This window comes from Phascolarctos cinereus, unplaced genomic scaffold (genome assembly GCF_003287225.1).
Source record: "Phascolarctos cinereus isolate Bilbo 61053 unplaced genomic scaffold, phaCin_HiC Scaffold_9;HRSCAF=440, whole genome shotgun sequence".
Lineage (NCBI taxonomy): Eukaryota > Metazoa > Chordata > Mammalia > Diprotodontia > Phascolarctidae > Phascolarctos > Phascolarctos cinereus.
In genome coordinates this window covers 249,171,740-249,192,899 of record NW_027556402.1, presented here as the reverse complement: position 1 = coordinate 249,192,899, position 21,160 = coordinate 249,171,740, and the positions used below count along the sequence as shown (strand labels likewise).

Genomic DNA, 21,160 nt, shown 5'->3' with positions numbered 1-21,160 from the left:
CCTGGGGCTCAAGTCGCTGTCCCTAATCCCGGAGTCCGCCCATCTTTTGCCCTGCGTCAGGGCTGGTGTCAGGACTGAAATGTGGAAATTGATCATTGTGAGTGTACGTAGGCACTGCTCTCTGCATTTCCCTCTCCCCTTTCTCCTCTCCCTCTCTTCATTCCACCTTTCTTTCTCCTTTGCTCTTTTGTCTTCCTTAGTCACCCTGTCTTCTTCTGACCAGCCTTCGCTTTCTCCGCGCGTCTCATCTTCTGCCTCCCCACTTCCCAAGTAGCTCCCTTTCTCGCCATGATGCTCCTAGGGACGAGCCAGTTCGTCCTCTTGATTGCCTGCCACCCTGCTGTACTCCCCGCATCGGTCCCACAGTCTCTGCCCCCTCCCTGCCTCCCTCCCGGCCCGCCCCCTGTGTCTCCCAGCCCTGCTCTGACGTGGGAGGGGGAGGGGGGGGGCTGGGGGCTGGATGACTCACAGTGTTATGAGGCAGCTCCACAACATACAGCCACATTCACCCACAGAGAGAGCCCGAGCAGGAGAGACCCCCCCCATCCCCACCCCTCCCGGCCCCCAGTGCTCGATCCGGCCCCCTGCCAGCGTGCCCCGGGCCCAGGCCCTTTGGGACCCACATCCCCTTCCAGATCGAAGGCGGAAAAAAAAAAAAAGGAAGAGAGAAGAGTGAGAGACATATACATACGGAGATCTCTGGAGCAGACCTCAAGGTGAGGGGGCAGCTCCAATCGGATTTTTTTTTCTTTTCAAATTTCCTCGCTCTGCGGTGCTTTGATCTTCTTTGCAAATGCATTCATTATTCATCCAGCCGCCCTTTGTCCTCTCTTTGCTCCCTGCCTGCCTCCCTCCCTCGCCCCCTTCATTTTCCTCCTCGGCTTCCCTTGCCTCTCTTTTGGGCATCTTACAAGCCCTGTCCAGCTCCGCATCTTCCCCAGGCTTTCTTCCCCCGCCCCCCCCCCCGACTTTCGCTGCGGGGGTGATGCTTATTGTTTGGCGGATGAGATCGTTGGCCAGCTAGGGAGGAAAAAACCCTCCAGCTTCTGGCCTCCCCAAGCGAATGGACAGCACTCCAAGTGATTGGGGCGGGGGTGGTGGTGGGGTGGAAGTGAATGGTTTAAAAGCTCCAGAATTCAACTGGGGGGGGGGGTGCTGAGACCTCGGGGCTGACGAGAAGCTCCATTGTGCGCTCTGTGCTCCCCCCCCCTTTTTTTTCAATGAGGCACGGGATTAGCATCTGGTCCTAGAGCGCTCCTGTAAGGCTATCGGGGTGGTTGGATTCCTTCTCTCTTCCCCTCCCTCCCTTTCTCCCCACCTCCTCCAGGCCAGCCCCATCTCATATTAGGGCAGAAAATCCTCTTCCCACCGCTTGGCTTGCTCTCTTGTTGTTGTTTTTAACCTGCTTTCTTGCTGTTATTTGAGAGGGGCAATAATAGATGCAGTCTCCCCATCCCTATTCTTGTCACTTTTTCCATTATCCTCTGATGTTTGGTTTTGTCTCCACCTTCCTGGGGGCGGGGGTTATGAAGGGACTGACTAAAGCAGAAGGTCTTGGGCACACCAAAGTGCTTGCAGGTTTGTGGTCTCCAGGAGCAGGACAACAGTTGGCAGGAGAGCTGAAGGCAAGGAGATGAAGGAGAAATCAAAAAGCCGTCCAATAAAAGGCGCTGACATTTAAGGCTATTTGGACCATTCTGGAGTACAATGTCACCCTGAATACAACAGCTGGTATTCCTACCTGGATCATATGTAGTGAAAGAAGAGCCCCTAATGGAAACAATCTATGAATCAGTAGGGAACTTTGGCTTCTGGAGGGGAAAATAGAAATCTTTAGGAGGCAATTTGAAGGATAAGACTGTATTTGGTGTTGGAGGTAGGAGGCACTATCCTGAGGTAAGGGGAATCCTATTCTGCTCTGGCTTGATTTGAGTCCTGGAGTCTTTTCTCTGCGCCAAAGACCTACCTGTATCCCTCCAAGCAACTTGTACTTCCAGACTAGCCCTCAGTCAGGCCTTTTGAAATGAGCATAGAAGAGATTAAGGAGGTGCAAGGCCACAGTCTGCCTACTGATGAGAACAACCTACTATCCACCAGTGTAGAGCTGGAGTTTCACTGGAAGCTAGTGTTCATATTCAAAATGCCTCTTTTTAGAGAACCGTTCTTTATTCTAGTAATGTGCTTCTTCCCTTTCCCACAGTGTCATTTCTGTTTGTCCCTGTTTCAGTACTTCAGAGAGCTGTCATTTTGCTGGTACTTGGTCCACCAGTGTTTAAGACACCTCTACAATCTAGTGACTGGTCTTTAAGAGTTTCCGTGGCCAAAAAAGCCATTATCCTGTGGTTAACTTGGTCATGTGCTTCTCGAACATTGACATATCAAAGAACCACAAGTCTCTCACCAGGGCCATACTCAAAACCTTTCCAATTGGTAGAACCTGCCAAAGCTTGTACTCAGATGCCTTAGCCTTGGAGGTTCCAGGACACCCTCCAGATCTCAATGGGCCATGGAAAGAGGCCTTTAGATGGAAGTGGTCTTGCTTCATAACTTTTAAAAAGATGAGACCCTCTCCTTTGTATGAAACTTCAACTAGCCTCCCAAACAAGCCTTCCTAGAATAAGAGTCCTGGATCCATCAAGAAGGATGTCATGAAGGCTTTATTTACCCTTCCCAACTTTCTGTGCACATGCTTCCACGAGTGTGTGGGGAGTGGGGAGGGGGAAGAGGTTGTGGGGACAGAGGGGAGAATCTTTCCAGTTTTCTGGGTACATGACGAACATCGGTCACTCAAGACAAAAAGAATGGTACTTTTGAATCAAATGCTCCAGAAAGACAACTCATAACTTAGGGTACCTCCATCACTAAGAGCCTGCATCCCCAGAAGTGAGCCTTGCTACCGAGGAGCCAGGAGCTGTGACGTTCTTCCTCCTAGTGGTGAAAGAAGAACTCAACAATATGAAATACTGGGAAAGAAGGAAAGCTGTGTTCGTGTGTTCGGCAGCGCGCCGTGCCACTCCCCCCCCCCCCCCGTCCCCATGCGCGGCCGCGCCACCCCCACCCCTCCCCAAGTGCACTGAGCTACTCCTCCCGCCTTCCCCACGCACATATCCTATCTTCTCGAAGTCTTGGCACGACCTTTCCACCCTCACGTGGAAATGGTGTTTATTTGTGGGGAATGTTGTGAATTGAAAATGGGAGGATGGGAACCAAGAAAATAAATTAAGCATCTCAACTTTGAAGCGGCCCGAGACTGCACCTGGATGCAGCCATGATTTAGAACTGCCCAAATGAATGGACAACCAAGAAGATACTTGCCAGTGATGGGGCTCCTAAGCGTCCTTTGTCTTATTGTAGAGCTTTTTCTTTCAGTGAAAGCTGATGGGGAGGTTGCTGCTAGCCTCACTATCCCCACCCCAAATACTGACTCCCTGGCTCATGCCTGGAGACTGGAACTGCTGCTGGACTTGCCAGAGCAGAATTAGAATCAAGGGGACAGGGAAAAAAAATCCAAACTCTCCTAGAAAAGCGCTAGTCTTGGAGGCAGAAGAAGACAGCAGGCGAGGGTGAATAGTCACCAGGAAAACAGAGTAGCAGCATCCAGCTGCCATTCCGGGAGAGGCTCTTAACTGCCTCAGCGCTCTCCTTATGCACCCCTTCCCCTCTTCCCAGGTGACCTTCATTTCTACCTGGTTCTCGTCTGGGGGGGCCCTGGTTGGGCAGCCCCCCCACATTTCTCCTGTCCTGAAACACGGCTCTAGCCAACCTGCTTCGCTGCTTCACCTGCGATCGTCTGTGTGGGGGCTGCACGGCGCCAGCCCCCCCAGCCCGGCAGGGCATTGCCCTCCAGCCCGTCATGCCCAGCTGCGAGCCTGGCCCGGGCCCTGCCTGCCTCCCCACCAAGACCTTCCGCAGCTACCTGCCTCGGTGTCATCGTACATACAGCTGTGTTCACTGCCGGGCACACCTGGCTAAGCATGATGAGCTCATCTCCAAGGTACGCGGAGAAGGACCCAAATTTCTCCCCTCCCCTACAAACCGTGAGGGAGCTTTTCCCCAGCCAGGACCCCACCTATATGAACATCATCAGGAGTGAGCCGACCAGTCCTGATCAAAAATTCCTCCCTCATTTGTGGCATTGAGGTGGAACAGGTGGTGGGGCCATGGGGTCCCTGGTAGTCACTCTCTATCCTGTGTCTCCACAGTCCTTCCAGGGGAGCCATGGCCGGGCCTACCTGTTTAACTCTGTGTGAGTCTCCCTCTTTCCTTGTTTTTTTCCCTGTGGAGCAAGGGGCTTCAGGGTCAAGTCCCCCCCCTAGCAATCAGAGGGAAGCAAACAGGTGTTGCAGCTCCCTTACCCAGCGGTGGGACAAAAGTCCCTCTTTGTACCCTCATAGCACAGGAGCCTGGCCTGTGGTCCTCCCAGGAATTAGCCCATGGGGAGGGCTGAGATACTAAAGGCCCATCACTGGAGAAAGTAGTTCCCAGGGATCAACCAAAAAGGGGTGGGTGGGCCTCAAAAAAGGTATTTCCAGATTTCTGGGGTTAGATCCTTCTAGAGAGGATCCCTATGGGTTGGTCAGGGGGCTGACCTGAGTAACAGACCCCTCCCCCTCTGCGTGGCTGCGCTGGGCCCTCCTGTTTCCTGAGACAGGGTCAACGTGGGTTGTGGGCCAGCTGAACAGCGCCTCCTGCTCACTGGCCTCCACTCTGTGGCTGACATCTTCTGTGAGAGCTGCAAAACCACCCTGGGCTGGAAATATGTGAGTATTCTGGGAACAGGACACCTGCTCCCTGAGGTGAGCCACCCATCCTATCCAACCTTGCCCAGGCTCCCATTGCCCTCCAAGCACGTGCCATTGAGGCCATGATGGTCCGGGGGAGTACCTGCTGCCATAGGGCCAAAGGTGCTGGGAGGGAGTACTGGAGTGCCTTCCATTCACTGCTTCCCACTCTCCCAGGAGCAAGCCTTTGAGACAAGCCAGAAGTACAAGGAGGGGAAGTACATCATTGAAATGTCGCACATGGTGAAGGACAACGGCTGGGACTGAGGGGCTCAGGCAGGATGCCCCGTCCGCATGCCCCACATCCTGCCCCCATACCACGCCCCTGGCCTCAACATGCTGTCCATCCTCACACCAGTACTGTCCCCCCCTGCCCCCCCTGGGGAAAACCCGGCTCTGTCTAGCCCCACCCCACCACATCCCTAAGGAGGCCCCCTTTGGAAGAGGGGTCTGGGCTGGTCTGGGGTAGCCTGGGGGGGATGCCCAAGGGACAGGAATAATGGATGGCAATGGGGGGTAAAAAAAGTTGGGGTGATGGTTCTGGCTCCAGAGTCACAGAATTCAGATCCTTCTGCCCTTGGGGTGTTTGGACATTGGGAACTTGGCAGGGTAGAACCTCTCCTTCCAGTAGGTAGGGGTTCAGATCTGGCATAGCCTCCATATGCTTGGGCAAAGAACTCTGCTGCTGAGGCATGCAGAGCCCAGTCTGATGGCAGGTCCTAGGCCACAGGCAAGTAGTAGAAGGTGGCCTCAGTGACTGGAGTGAGACTGTCCTCCAGCTCTGGGAGCTAACGGCTTCAGAATGTGATTGAAGCAGAAAGGCAGAGAAGACCTCAATCCCAAGTCCTTGGAAGACACAGAAGGATCACTGGGATTTCCATTTCATTTGTCACTTGTTAGGTTACCTTGGCACTAATGAGGCACTTTTGCATATATAATCTTTGCCATTGGGTTGGGTGGGGGAGGCTGCCCCCCCCCCCGTGACTTTCCTCCCCAGCTGGCTTTGTCACCAGGGGGCCGCACAGGCTCCAGCTAACCGCTTCCTGGGACTCAGGCAACTGGGAATAAGGTGGAAAATCAGTGTCACAGGCCGGATTTTCCTGTGGCTGCCACCAGCGCACGAAACTTTTGTATTAAAAAGTGTTTGAGTTTATTTTTAATAAAAATGGGGAAAAAACAGCTGAGTGCAGAGGTTTGACGTTTCTAACTGTAATACCCACACCAGAAGCAGGCTCCTTGTCTGAGGGGGCTTATAAACATGGATTTCCCTTGATCTCCGCCAGGGAGCAGCAGGACTCCTTTGCTAGTAGAAGACCCAGCTCTGGCCTTTATCTGGCCCAGGGGTTTTTTGGGGAAATTTTGCCTACTTCATGATTTGTGATGGTCAGTTTGAGTCCTAGCATTCCATGCTGGAGGTGGGAGTGTTTGTGACTTCCCGAATCCAGGTATGCCTGACTTTGAGTCTGGGAATATGATGTGATCTGAGCTTAGAGATCCTTCTTGATTTCAGTTGATTCGCAGGATATTAATAACAGTTATATAGTGTTTTAAGGTTTTAAAGCCCTTTACAAATAGTACCTCATTTTATCCTCACAGCAATTTTGGGAGGTAGTTGCTATTATTATCCCATTTTTACACAGATGAGGAAACCGAGGCCTGGAGAAGCTAATTAACTTATCCAAGTTCACAAAGCTAATGAAGTCATATTTGAGGTCATGTTATACTTGAACTCGGGTCTTCCTTATTTATCGTTGGCTCTGTTCACTTCGCCACCCAGCTACCTCTAGCAGTCTCAGACACTACTTTAGATTAAAAAAAAAAGTTGATCAGTAGATTCTACCCATAATCAGCAGAATTGAAAGGGAGTGGCTCAAAGTTGTAGTATCACTGGGATTCAGTCAATCAAGGGTCGATTTTGGTCAGTTTTGACTCATTCCATCACTGAGGTACATTTAGACATCCTACTCATTAGCTGAAGTGCTTGGGGGAAGATACAGAGCACACAACCCTGAATGAAGTCTGAGTGACAGAGTTGGAAGGCATATTGGAAGTCATCTCATTCAATTCCTACCTCCAGCATAAATCTAAGTATTTCACAAAAAATGCCAGGAGCCACTTGGTCTTTGCTCTTCAGTCAACAAGCATTTATTAAGCATCTACTATGTGCCAGGCACTGTGTTCTAAGTGCTGGGAATTCAAAGAAAGGCTAGAGGCCCTTCAGTCAAGGAGCTCAAAGTCTTCATCAGTTTACATTCTCTGACAAACCCAATGAAGCAAAACCCACTCTTTTTATTCAGTACTTAAGGCTGAGGAAGAAACGAAGTGGAGTGAGGACAGTGAGGGATGGCAAGGTTGTGATAGACATAAGTAGCATGAAGCATGCCTCGCAGAGACATTGCTCCCGAGAGAGCGCTGAGGGGCAGCACACACGAAGGAAGGATGGAACAGAAGCACTTGGGCAGGAAGGGGCTGCTGCCCTACACAATGAGCCTCCCGCATCGAAGTGGAACTCTTTAGTGTTCTGGATTCTGCCTGCCCAAGGGGCTGGGGACACTTGGGAAGTAAGAATGGCTTGCCCTCAGTTTCCTCAACTGTAAAGCAAGATGGAGATGCCCTCAGAAGCTCATTTCAGTTATATGCTATTATGCTTATCTCTTTGTGAATTTCACCCCCTGCCACTAAGATTTCTGGTCTATGTGACACTATCTGTGTCTGTTCTAAAGCTGCCCTTGCAGACCATGTCCAAGCTGCTGGCTTCTCTAGATTGCTGGTATCATGGAAATCATGTCTGTTTCAGCAAATGAATTCTAATTCAAATAAATAATTTATACAGCACCTGTTACGTGCCTTGTCCTGCACCAGCAAATATGAGAAATTCAGGAATAGAATCTGGTGTGGTTCCTGCCCTGAAAGTTCTTACAACCTAGTCAGTAACACTCATCCCACAGCTTCCTCTGGAGTCTTGTCCTGTTTGCATCATGGGAGATTTGATCAGGTCCTGGGCAATCCTATGAACAGTTCAGAGGCTAAAAAGGGGGGAGGGGATCCTTCCAGGAGGACCCACCCCTTATTACCACTAACCTGTAGCTGAGGGGTTTCTGAATGGAAGAAATTACTCTCAATGTTGTTTGCTAAGGGTATTGCTTATGGGGTCAGAGAATCTGGGTTTGAATCCTGGCCCTCATGCTCACCAGCTTGGTGGCCTTGGTTTTCTCATCTATGCAATGAGGAGGCTAGTGTTCCTTCCCTCTGGAGGTCTTCAATTACAAAGACTGAATGACTGTTAGGTATGCGGTAGAGGGGATTTGTCCAAATACAGGTTGGCTAGATGACTCTGATGTCCCTTCCAATTCCGAACCCTTAAGAGTAGAGGATCTTTAAGGTGCCCTTTTAATCTAAGAGCCTGTGGTTGGGGAGAAAAGAATGGTGACTGCCTCCTTCACTCTCTCCTCGTTCCCTGAACACACAGGGCTAGAGCAGCTGGTGTGGGCTGACAGGGGTGAGCAGGCATACTTTCTTCTCTGCTTTCTTCTCCCAGTCCGAAACAAGGGGCTCTTTTGCTCTATTGTTCTCCTCTATCTCTACCCTTCCAATCCTACTCTGGGTTTGCCAGAAAAGAAAATAGGCAGTCAGATGGCCATTTTCTCCCCTTCAAGTTAAAAGTTCCAGGACAACTAGGGACCTTGTATAGGAGGTGCTTCTACCACTAAAGACTTTGACCCTCATTTAACCACAGATGGTATAGCTACCTCTCTTGCCCTCTCCCTCCCCACAGTAAACCCACAACTGTATTGTTTGTAGCACCCACCCAAATCGGTTTTTCACACGGAATTCTATCAGATGACCAGAGCTGATGTCAGTCTCAGGATGATGCTAAATTGAGGCAGATTCCAACACTAAAATCCAGCTAACTCGGGCACAAGTCGAGGAAGGGTCCGAGGAAAGAGGCCACATTGGTGCTGCTTGGTACTGCCCAGCCAATGCCCTTTTTACATTGCACTGCTAGTGACAGGTGAAGACAGTAGCACAATGTGAAAAGAGCCCCGGCCAGGAGCGGAAGCTGCCTTGGTTCTGGGGGACGTCTCCTCTCTTCTCAGTCTTTCTTCATCTCTTCCATTCCATTTCATTTCATTTCATTTTCCTCCCTCCTCTCCTTTCACCTTCTTCTCTGTTCCTTTCTTGCTTTGGTTTCACTCACCTTAGTCTTTTATCTCTGTTTTCAATCTCATCACTTCCACATTTCTCCTTTTCTTCATCTCTTCAATCCCTATTCCCAGCCTAGAGTAGACGAGGATATTTTTGCTCAAAGCTGAGATGACATGTCCTTTGGCTGCGAGGGGTTTTCAGTGGTCAAGTAAAGGGTGCAGGTACAACTGAGGACATGTGCAGACACTGATTCTTACCTTCCATTGGATCTCAGGCATTTGCTTCAGGAGGAGGTGGACGGTCCAAAAGCCTGTGTGAGAGAGAGAGAGGATGTGTGTGTGTGTGTGTGTGTGTGTGTGTGTGTGTGTGTGTGTGTGTGTGTGTGTGTGTGTGAGAGAGAGAGAGAGAGAGAGAGAGAGAGAGAGAAGGGTGCTGGTGCTATGTTAATCAACTCTTCCTCTTTCCTAAATCTTGAAACCACCTCTCTCTTTCAACTTCCCTGCTTGAAGTGAAGTTATGCTAGATCATGATGACCTTCCTGGGCTCTGAATTCCACTCCCAACATCCCTGGGCAGCAGAGTTTTCCATCTCTAGGCCTCAAAGAGATTTTGCCTGGAGGAGGGGGCTGGAGATGGGGGAGGGTAACAGGGCGATAAAGAGAGGTGGGGGGGGAGTGCCCCTGGGCAACAGAGAACTGGTACTTAGGTACATAGCCAGTCTGGCTTCAAGTGGCTGCCACTGACCCCGGGGACTTCTATTTAAGAATTGCAAAATACTGTATGGGTACAGAGTTGAGCAATGCTCAGAGGCTACCTTTCTACTTTAAGCAGAACCATAGTCAAATAACAGCAGTGAAAAAACCTGTGAGCCCCAGCTCTTGTCTGTGGGTGCCCCTGGGCCCAGAAAGCTTGCGAATAAGCACTATGCTTTAAGAATGAACCTGGGCACAAAGACTCCCTTCTTTGGCCTTTCTTTCCTGACCTTTGAGGACTTTACCTTCTCATGAGCAAATTATACAATGCCCTCAAGATCAGTAAAAGGCCAAGGGTAAGAGATAGCAGAGGAAGAAAAACCAATTGTTCATTGGGGGATACCACCAGCCCGAGGGACAGATTGTTCCCAGTGTGGGCTGTTAGTTTCCCTGGGAAATCCCTCCCTCCAGTTGGAAACAGGTTTAAATCTCAAGGACAAGACCCTCCCCAGAGCTGGTACAGAGAAGAAAAGACAAGTCAAGAGTTGATTCCTGGGGTTTGGGGATCCCTCCACCGTCTAGGGCCTTATAAGGAGGGCACAGGACCTCCCACTGAATCCCTCAGCAGCAGCAGCAGCCCAAAGGACACCCCGCCCCTCTCCTGTTTGCACACCAGGTTCCACCTCCCAGCTTCAACAGGGCAGTTTGTTCCATTGATCTTTAAACACAGGGGCCCCGTTTGCAGAGAGTCCTAATGGAAGGAAGTGGAAGCCTGGCTTGGGGTCAGTCACCAAGGGTGGGTCCTGACCTCTGCCCCCAGGGCTAGGCAAGCCAGTCAGAGCTAGCAAATGGGTCACACCAGCGAGGGACAAAGGGGCAAAGAGAGGGCTGACTGCTCCTCAGTTAGAGGGAGGCAGTCCTTCCCACCACCCATCTACTCAAGCAGGGTAAAGAGAGAAACCTGGGCTTGAGGGAAGCTATGGATACAGGAAAGGGGGAGGGGGAGTAACAGCTCCCCCCCCCCCCCCCCCCCCCCCCCCCCCCCCCGCCACCAGCTCTCTCCTCCATTTCATCCCCAAAGAGAAAAACCCTGGGACTCACCCAGTCTGGAATGGCCCCTCCCCCACCGTGGGCCCAGGAGCCAGGCGTTCCTCGAAGTTCTTCCCAAGACTGTGGTGTAGAGATCTCGAAGGAAATGGGGGGGAGGGGAGGAATTTGAATCCATCCCATTCACTCTCCGCAATGGCTGGTCTCGGTCTTCCAGCCCCAATTCCAATCCCAGCCCCAGCCCCAGAGCTGCAGGGGATGTGGGACCAAGCCCTTAGGATCTGAGAGAAAAGGGCAGGTGGAGGGTTAGCTGGGAGCAGCAGGGGCCAGGGGCTCAGGAGAGGGGTGGGCTGGTCGAATTTCCCCTCCCACCCCCTCCCTGCAGCCATGGAGACCAAAGGAGGAGACCAGGAGGGACCTGAAAAGCCAAGTTATGTGAATGGGATAGGAGAGAAGAGGGCAGCTGGGAAGGGGGGAGGGGGGGAGAAGTTCCCCCTACCCCTACCGCCAGCACCCAACTGTGCCTCCCACACACCTCCCAGCCACAGACCACACACACACACACACACACACACACACACACACACACACACACACACACATACACACTTCACAATCTCCCCTCAAACAAACTGAACTCACAGCTCTCAGCATACTCTGTTCCCCTCAACACAAATAGGCAGGACCACGTAGCCGCAACACAACTCTGAGCCACACCTCAGGTACAGACAACACAAGCACACAGTCCATTCACACATCGCTAGTTACAACTCCTATCAAGATACGAATACTGCCCACCTCTTCAGGAACCCCCAAAGAAATCAGAACACCCTTCCCCCACCAAGCACCTTTGGGAATCCCCCCCCCACGCACACTACGGTTTCACACACACCCCCCCTCCACTTCAACCCCATCTCGGTCTTAGCAGATCCCTTTCTCTCCTTGCCCCCTCCCAACCAACCAGTTGGAAAACGGCAGTTAAACCAGGCCAGCAAGATATTCCTAGCGCTTTAGAATTGTTAATTGTTGTTTTGGTTGTTTGTGTAGAGGCAAATCAGAGGGAGAGAAGATGCCCACAAGTGAAGTAGGAAAAGGAGGGAGACAAAAAGGAGGGAAAAGAAAGAATAAAGAAGGTGAGAAACAGAGACCAGAAGACCCCGGCCCTTTAACGAAGAGAAAATAAAAGGAGAAAATCTTTGGCTTTACCCTTCTGGGAGCTGAGAATATCTAGAGTTCTCTTCTTTCTGGTCAATTTCCTGCCACTTCCCTCTGCCTCTGCTCTGGCTCTTCCCTTCCTTTCCCTTCCTTTCCCTTCCTTTCCCTTCCTTTTCCTTCCCTTCCCTTTCCTTCTTTCCCTTCCCTTCTCTCGCCTTTCCTTCCCTTTTCTTCCCTTCCCTCCCTCTCTCTCGCCTTCCCTCTCTCCTGTGTCTGTCCTCAGCTCCCCCTTTCCCACTCCCTCTCTCCTGCCTTTTCCACCTCCTCCTCCTCTTCCTCCCCCCTTCTCAAGTCTTGGCTGAGATGAGATTGTGCAGCCTCCTGAGAAGAGCCGGCGGGGAGGGGAGCTGCAGGCAGCCGGCCGGCTGGCCCTCGGTGCCCTCTCTCCTTTTCTTGCTCTTCTCATCCCCTCTTCCCCCTTTTTCTCTTTCCACACTCCCTGCCGTCCATCTTGAATACTTGGGATTCTTGAATGGAGTGAGCAGGATCGCTCCCCCTGGCTCCCATTGGCTGCAGGTTAACCCTTTTGAAACGAGATCCTCCTTCCCATTGGCTGTCAGGTCCCCTCTTTCTCCCCTCCCCTCCCACCCCCTCCCCTTCTCAATAGACCATGATGTCATGGCGCTCCCCGGGCACCCCCTCCCCTGGCCTCTCGCCCCTCCACCCCCTCCCTTCAGAATTCCCCACTCCCTGCGCTTCCTGTTACACTTCCCAAGAGGATTCAGCGGGGCTGGTTGGAGCCGAAGGCAGATTGAATCCCACCCCCACCCGCACCCCTCCATGTGGCCCCAGGGTTGGGATAGGAGAAGCCCCAGTTCTCCCAGCTTTGGCTTCTCTCTCATTTCCAACCCTGTGCTTCTTCTATCGCAAATAAATATCAGAGATGATCCTAGGATTCATCTTGGACTCTGGGACTATCCTTTGGCTTGGAGATATTAGAAGGTCAGAGGAGATGATCACAGAGTTCCACCAGGACTGAGCACCCCCTTAACCCAAAGTTTGAGCCCACAAGGGAGCCCATGGAGCTCAGAGTCCCTGGGACACACCCACCCCAGGGAACACAGTAGTGTCTGGCCCCTGAGACCCTTGAGTGAGAAGCAGCCGGCTGGCCGCTCAGCTCGTGAAGGTCTGGGGCCTTCCTATTTAGTCCAGGCGGGCTCTGGAAATGAGTCCATTGTGCAGGTCACTAAAGAGCAGGATTTGATCCAGTCAGACCTGGAACTGTGGAGGAATGAAGATGCATCAGGACATTTTCCCTTCCTGGGATTCAGCTCCCTCCCTCCTTTCTTCAGGCCAGATCTTCCTTTCTGGGACTCCACAGCTTGGGCTCCTGAAGGGACATGAAATCTCAACCAGCAAACACAGAGGGAATGGAGGAGTGAAAGAAGCCTTCCTATTCACTTCCAGGAAATACATGTGCTAACTCACAAGCATGCCTGTGCCCAGACATTTAATGTCTCTTCAAAAGGAGGGAAGAAAGCCTTTCGCCAGGTGAGGCAAAAGTCCTCCCTTTGTCCCTGAGCCTCACAAAAGTGTCCTGGACAAAAAGTAAGAAAATGGAACTCAGGTCTCTTTCTGTCTCTTTCTGTTTCTCTTTCTTTCTGTCTCGGTCTGTCTGTTCTTCCCTCCCTTCTCCTAGGATTTTAAAACTAATTAAAAATGAGAGAACAGTCCTGTCATTTCACCACTGAGAAAACGGAAAGCCAGCAAGGCGAAGTGGTTCATGTGAGGCAACACAGTATGTGTCTGCACATGTTCACCTAACTATGGATCCACACTTTCATGAATAACAGCCAGCTGCTGATTGGCTGTTTGATGCACTCATTCAGACCTTACGTGGTTCCAGATCACTGAGTGATGACAGAGTCTAGTTCTAGAAGGAGATAGATGATAATACTCTGTTTATCCTCTGCCCTGGTCAGACTCCATCTGGAGTCTTGGGTTCAGTTCTGGGTGCTACATTTGAGGAAGGACATTAATATGCTGGAGTTTGCCCAAAGGAGGGATGCAGTGGTGGTGGGGATATTGGGAACCAAGCTCTAGAAGGATAGGCTGGAAGAACTGAAAGAGTTTAGTATACAGAAGAGAAGGCTTGAGGAGGGGTGGGCCGTAATGCAAGCTGTCTTCAAGCACAAGAACTGCTATGCTTTGAAGGAGGGATTTCTTCAAGAAGGCTTGGGGTGAGGGGACATCAACAATAGCCACCTTCGAAAATCCCAAGGGCTGTCATATGGAAGAGGCATCAGACTTGTTCGGCTTGGCCAGAGATGGCAGCAATGAGTGGAAACAGAACCAGAACTTAGCTTGTTGCAGTGAAAACTTTCCTACTCACCAGAGTTGTAACAAAACGACATGGGCTGCCCTGCAAGGTAAAGAGTTCCCCATGACTCAAGGGCTTCAGGTGGAAAGGATTTCCTGTTCAGGTACTAGTTGGACCAGATAACTTCTGTGGTTCCTTTTAGAGCAGGATCTATTGGCCTGTGGTTCCATGGTCTCTGCGGTCCTTTCTAAATCAGTACAGATGTTACTAAGGAGTATTTGGGAGATCAGAAAGGGGACCAGTCTGGGTTGAATGGAGAATTCCCATTGGGGAATATCAGCCAGCCCCAGGAATGGCAGAGCCCACTGAGTTTACAGGAAGGTGGGATCACCACAGCTCATTATCTGCCTCAGCTAGCCCATGAGTTCAATCGTAGGCGGGTCAGGCATACTGCAATCACTGCAGCTGTTGTGGAGACACCAGCAAACTAAGGGGATAGGATGGCACCCATGCCAAGCCATCTCCTTCCTCCCCTACGAAGAGGGCAAAGAGAAGAAACATTAGGGAAGGAGAGAAATCCCAGAACCCATCTGTTGCCTGGCTAAAAAGCAGAAGGAGGCATTGGCAGGGGCAGCTCTAGACCAGCTGGGGTAGGGGCATTGGCCAAGACTCTTGAGTTTGCCAGGCTGGATCCCTCTTTCACGTCCATACGGTGGGCAAGATGGGGACAGGAGCCCAGCCATGCAGTAGGAAAAACCTCCCTGAAGTAACAGAGGATAGAGGAGAATGGGGAAGCCCTGGCTTACGGTGCCTGCATCACCCTGAGCTCTAAAGTCCCACACTGGGATGAACCTCTTTTGTTCTGAGGTCCTCTCCCCGGCTTTGTCCTGCCCCACTCCTCCTTCCCATGTGCCCCAATCTCATCCAGTTGTCTCAGTTCCTTAGCATTCCTGGATCTCTTTTCCCACCTCCCACTTTTTACAAATGTCCCTCCCTCCACTTCAGGCAGAGTTGCCCCTATATTTCAAGTCAGAGAACTAGATATATTTAATGAGAGACATGCTCCCCTCTAGCTTCAGCTTGGGAAGTTGGCCTCTTGAAGATGAGGGTGGTGAGAGGTGGAGGGTACAGGGGAGGATGAGAGTCTGGTGCTGAGCTGGTCATGACTCTCACACCTGCTCAGAAACATGGAATCAGAGGCAGAGAATGTTCAGGTTGGAAGGAACCTTGGAATGCAGAGGGCCATATTTGGGAGGGATGATGAAAAAAGACAATAATGATAGCTCACATTTATGTAGCCCTTTCAAGTTTACAAAATGCTATCCTGGCAACTACTCTGTGGCATAAATAATGAGAGCATTTTCACCCATTTCATAGAGGAGAAACTGAGACTTTAAGAGATTAATTGTCAAATAGCCACCAAGTTTCAGAGCCATAGGATGCCTGATAGAATGAATGGCTGATGCAGAAGAAACCTTAGAACCAAAGATGTCAGAGCTGGAATGGACTTTTTGTTGGGTGATTGATGTCAGAAATGGAAGTGACCTGGGAACAGAGAATGTTGGACAGAGAAGGGAACTTTGATATGGTCTTGTTCAAACTAATTTTAGTCTAACTTTACTCCCAAGACTCTGTTCCTTTTGGGGGAACTAGTAAATGAGACATCTAGGAGCAGTGAGACATCACACAGTTCATTGTGGAAAATTAAAAAAAAAACCACATGTACAAGTCAGTCAGAGTTTCTATTGGAAAATGTGTCTGGGAATGGCTGGGGAGCGCTTGTAAATTTCTGTTTGTTGCTGTCTCTGAAACATAACTTGGAGAGGTTCCCCTTTTCCTAGAGAGTGGCCCACACCCATTCCTCGACTTCCTACTCAAAGGCCAAGGTCAAGGTTGGAGATGAAGATTGGGGATCATCTACAAGTTGTAAAGGTGGATGAGATCTCTCAGGATCCAAGACCTGGAATGGGTCCAGAAGCTTTCTAGTCCAATAAGTCCTCTCTGATTGAGAATCTCTTCTAAAATGTATCCCACATGTATTCACCCAGTATTTGTTGGAAGACCTCTCTTGAGGTGAACTACTCCCTTCTGAGACAGCCCGTTCTGTATTGGGACAGCTCTAAACAGCTTGGAAGTGTTACGTTGTGTCAAGCTTAAAATGTTTCTTTGCTGCTCTCACCCATTGGTTCTAATTTGCCCTTCTGAGCCAAGGAAACAAATTCTGATCCCACTTCCACAGAGCAGCCCTTCAAACACTTGGAGACAGCAGGCTTGTTTCCTAGATGAATATTCTTTTCTCCAGGCTGAGCGTCCTCATTTCCTTCACCTGATCCTCATAGGACATCATGTGGAGATCCTTTACTATCCTGGTCGCCTTCTTCAGGACACTCTCTAGCTTCATGTGTCCAGAACTGAACCAGATACTATAGATGGGGCCCAGTCAGGATACAGAAGAGTGAGACAATGAATGAATGAATGGATGAACGAGCATTTCTTAAGTGCTTACTATATAGAGGCACTGGGTTGTTGTGTGGTTAGGAGGCTGAGCTTAGAGTTAGGAAATCTGGAGTTTAAATCCCATATGCCCTCACTTGTCAGCTGTACAACTCCAGGCAAGTCACTGAGCCTTTCTCAGACTCCATTTCCTTATCCTTAAATAGGAATAATAATAGCACCTATCTCTCAGGGATTTTGTGTGATGAGATGACAGATGTGAGGCACTTTGCAGACCTTAAAGTGTGATATGAATGCTAGCTGTTACAATCGTGATGTGCCAAGAACTGGACTTTGTTGAAAAAATATTCTAATTCTTATTTTGCTAGTGATGCCAGGGTCCTCTGATCTGAGGCTTTTTTTAAGGAAGGAAAAGCAGGAAAAGAGCATTTATTAAGCACCTACTATGTGCCAGGCATTGTGCTAAGCTCTTTATAAACATTATCTCATTTGATCCTCACAACAGCACTGAGGTAAGTGCTATCATTATCCCCATTTTACAGTTGAGGAAAATGAGACAGAGGTTTGTCCAGAGTCACACAGCTAAGAAGTGTCTGAGGCTAAATTTGAACTCAGATCTTGCTGACTCCAAGCCCAATCCTCTGTCTACTGCACCACCTACTAGAGGTAACTCTCTGGTCAGATATATAAGATAGCCCTGGATATTAGAATAACTAAGATTATCACTTCCTTAGACTAGGACACTATTCTTTGTTAATACACCCCAAGACTAATTCTGCTTTCTCAGCTGCTCTATCACTGCCTCCTCCTGTTGGGCTTGCAAAACATGCCCAAACCCCTTTATCTCCAGAGCAGAGTGTAGCTGGAGAAACACAAAGGAGTGATGATTGAGCCTTGGGCGTGTATTCACATTTTGTTGGTCCATGACTCTATATTAGACCTTCCCAGAAGATTTTCAACGCAGTGGAGCAGATCTGAGGTCACACAGAGGGGAGGAGGATGAGCAGGGGGAGAACAGGGCCAGATATGCCATAAAGGCCCCTTGGAAGATGAGAGGAAGAAATATCTTGCCCAGGGATGCTTAATGGGTCAGCGCCAGGAACTGGATATGCAACCAACACCCACCACCCTGGGGTCTGACTCATTGCACTCTATCGGGGAATGGTGGGTACAGGATGGGAGTGGGTAATGGAGCCAGGACTGAGTGACTTTCAATGGAAACTCTTTGATCTGCCTATCTATCGAGAAGAGTCCAGGAAGAAGGGGTTGAAGAGCTGAGGTCTCTCCAAAGAGGAGCTTTAGAGTTTATCTAGACAGATTCCCCATAGAGGAAATTCAAAGAACTAGTCAGGTTTTAGTAAGAAGAGAGGACTCTTGCTCGTCCCAGAGCATAGATGACTCTAGGGGTGTCCTAGGCATTCATTTCACTTGAGTATTCATCTTTTCCTTCAAGGACAAAGGACTCAGATATCACCAGCAGAGCTATAATTAGTATTTTTTCCTCTACTGAGGATAAAAGTAGTTGGGGGAAATGGGGCAGTGATAAGTACAATTTTATGTTCATAGATGGGGTTGGACCATACTTCTCTTATCAACTATGCCAGTGAAGAACTTTTCCAGGATCTACCTCTACTCTTTTCCCATCCCCTTTGAAGGTGCAGAACTATGTCATACCATGAGATTTAAGGATGGTGGAATCTGGACCAATGAAGAGATAAAACAACCCCCCATACTCTCATCAAGTTGGCACTCTGGGACAAATCCTTAACTGGTTTACCCTAGTTAAGCTCTGATTACCAGGTATTAGGCTTTTTTTTTTGTCCTCCCTAAAATGATAACACGTTCAGCCTGTGTGTGTGCTCCATGTCAAGGGAAGATGACAGAGATCTTGTGGAGGAGCCTGTGTATATATCCAAAGGCATTTGGCCTCACACCATGAGCATCAGTCTGGTTAGAACCTCAGCCAGAAGAGTTGCTTCTGTTTTCTTCATTTCTCCAGGCAAACCTTCCATGATGCTTCTTACACAGCTGGCCACTCCTCGAGGCTTCCGGTGACTGAATGGACACTGAATTTCCTCCTACCAGGTTGATAACCCAACTTATTTTGTCTGAATGCTTGATCTTTTCCTTTTCTTCCCAGTCTAGCCTGGTGGTTAATATCTGTTGCTCTATCACCTTTCCTGACTGAGAATTCAACATGTTGGGCTCTGAGACCAGGATTTGAATCCTGTCTGTTGCTTACTGGGTGGGATGATCTTAAGCAATTCACTTTCCTCTCTCTAGTCCTCAGTTTCCCCACTTGTAAAATAAGGGAGCTAGACTAGATGGACCCTTTCTCCCCATGGTGTTTTGTATTAGTTTCCCAAACATGGCTTTTGGAGCCTCTGAGCTTTCCCCTCAATTCTGGTTATTGAAACTGGATGTTTTATTTCCAGCTTCTTCACTTTTCCAGCCCAGCGAGATTTGATGTAGGTTCCTTCTAGAAACGCTTGGGCACTGCCAATGGCCTGGGGACCTCCTTATCATGACTGACAATCTGACACCGATCCTCTAGGAAACAGGCTTGAACTTTTCATGTCTGTTTGGAAAAGGCTTTTCATTTCCACCAGCCTTAGGAGCTTCTTTTTTTCAAGAGTAAGATATGGCACTTCTATGCCAACCCACCCACACCAACCTGGCACTGGAAAGTTCTTGAGGCTTCTCACCTTTCCAACACAGCTTCTCCTCCTGGACACCCCCCCCCCCATTTTGTGTTGGACTCTTGATGCAACACAATACATGTTAATAAAGCAAAGTTCTTTTCTCTGTGGATCTTTGATACAATGGGAATATCACCTTCAAGGCACACGACTCATTCTTTCTCACGACAATGGCCTGCCTCCCTCATTGCAGGATCTATTTGCCAGTGGTCTGCACCTTTGAGTGGAGTGCTATAAAAAGAAAGCTAAATCTAGCATTGAAAGACCTGGGTTTACTTTGAAAGACTTAAGAACTCTGATCAATGCAATGACTAGCTATGATTCCAGAGGATCAATGATGATGAAAGATGCTACCCATCACTTGATAGAGAGGGGTGGCCTCAGGATTTGGAAGGAGGTATATGTATATATTTTAGTCATGGCCAATATAGTGATTTTCTTTGCTTAACTATACATATTTATCACAAGAGTTTAATTTTTCATTATTTTTTTCTAGTAAAAGGATAGAGGAGATGGGAGGGAGGGAAAATAAATTTTTATTCACTGAAAAAAATAAAATGAAAACATTTTTAAAGTCCGGGTTGAGGTACCACATCACACCTATCACATTGGCCAACATGACAAAACAGGAAAATGACAAATGTTGGAGAAGATGTGGGAAAATTGGAACACTAATGCATTGTTGGTGGGGTTGTGAAATGATCCAACCATTTTGGAGAGCAATTTGGAACTATGCCCAAAGGGCTATCAAAATGTGCATACCCTTTGACTCAGCAATAACACTTCTAGGGCTGTGTCCCAAAGAGATCATAAAAATGGGGAAAAGACCCACATGTACAAAAATATCTATAGCAACTCTTTTTGTGGTGGCAAAGAATTGGAAATTGAAGGAAAGCCCATCAATTAGGTAATGGCTGAACAAATTGTGGTATATGAATGTAATGGGATACTACTGTGCTGTAAGAAATGATGAGCAGGTGGACTTCAGAAAAACCTGGAAAGACTTGTATGGACTGATGCTGAGTGAAGTGAGCAGAACCATGAGAACCTTGTACACAATAACAGCCACATTGTGTGATGACTAATGCTGATAGACTTAGCCCTTCTCAGCAATGCAAGGATCTAAGACATCCCCAAAAGTCTCATGATGGAAAATGTTATACACATCCAAAGAAAGAACTATGGAGTATGAATGCAGATTGAAGCATATACTATTTGATTTTTTTTTCTTGTATTTTGTTTCGTTTCCTCTTTCTTGTGGTTCCTTCTATTGGTTCTAATTCTTTTTTACAGCATGACTAATGTGAAAATATGTTTAATAGAAATGTATATGTAGAGCCTATATCAGATTGCATGCTGTTTTGGGGAGGGAGGTGGGGAGGGAAGGCGAAAAAATTTAAACCTCAAAAGCTTATGGATGTGATTGCTGATAAATCAAAATAAACTAATAAAAAAAAGAAAGAGAAAAAGAACATTTTTTTAAGAGTCTGGATTGAAATCCTACTTCTGCCTTTTGCTTTGTGGATTATTTTAGGCCAGTGACTTTCCCTTTCTTTCTTAGCTTGTGTAAAATAACTTAAGTTGGCTCTAGATTATCTCTGAGATACCTTTCAGCTCTGACTCCATGCACAGATGAACTATCCTAGGGTCCTTGACTAGCAAGAATCTTCTCAGAGACTCAGGTCATATTTCCTCTTCCTTTTTTGTCCCTTCTCAGAGGCTACAGGTTCCTTTGCACTCTCATACTCAGTTGGGAGCTCATGAGCTTTGTCTTACTTTTTTTTTTTTTGGCTAGGCAATGGGGTTAAGTGACTTGTCCAGGGTCACACAGCTAGTAAGTGTCAAGTGTCTGAGGTTGGATTTGAAC

At 48.8% G+C, this 21,160-nt stretch overlaps 1 protein-coding gene and 1 long non-coding RNA gene across 2 annotated transcripts; one reads left to right on the top strand and one right to left on the bottom strand.

Moving 5' to 3' along the window:
- Positions 1-485: 485 nt before the first annotated feature.
- YPEL4 (yippee like 4) lies at positions 486-5,960 on the top strand. Its single transcript, XM_020974367.2, has 5 exons — positions 486-716; positions 3,670-3,994; positions 4,203-4,246; positions 4,652-4,760; positions 4,959-5,960. Exons 2-5 carry the CDS (start codon positions 3,854-3,856, stop codon positions 5,046-5,048), a joined length of 384 nt encoding a protein of 127 aa, XP_020830026.1. The 5' UTR covers positions 486-716; positions 3,670-3,853; the 3' UTR covers positions 5,049-5,960.
- Positions 5,961-6,901: 941 nt separating this feature from the next.
- On the bottom strand, positions 6,902-12,338 carry LOC110199483 (uncharacterized). Its single transcript, XR_002321997.2, has 4 exons — positions 11,872-12,338; positions 10,720-10,946; positions 9,185-9,237; positions 6,902-7,372 (listed from the first exon to the last, which is right to left on the bottom strand). It is a non-coding gene; the product is annotated as an uncharacterized LOC110199483 (long non-coding RNA).
- Between the last annotated feature and the right edge of the window lie 8,822 nt (positions 12,339-21,160).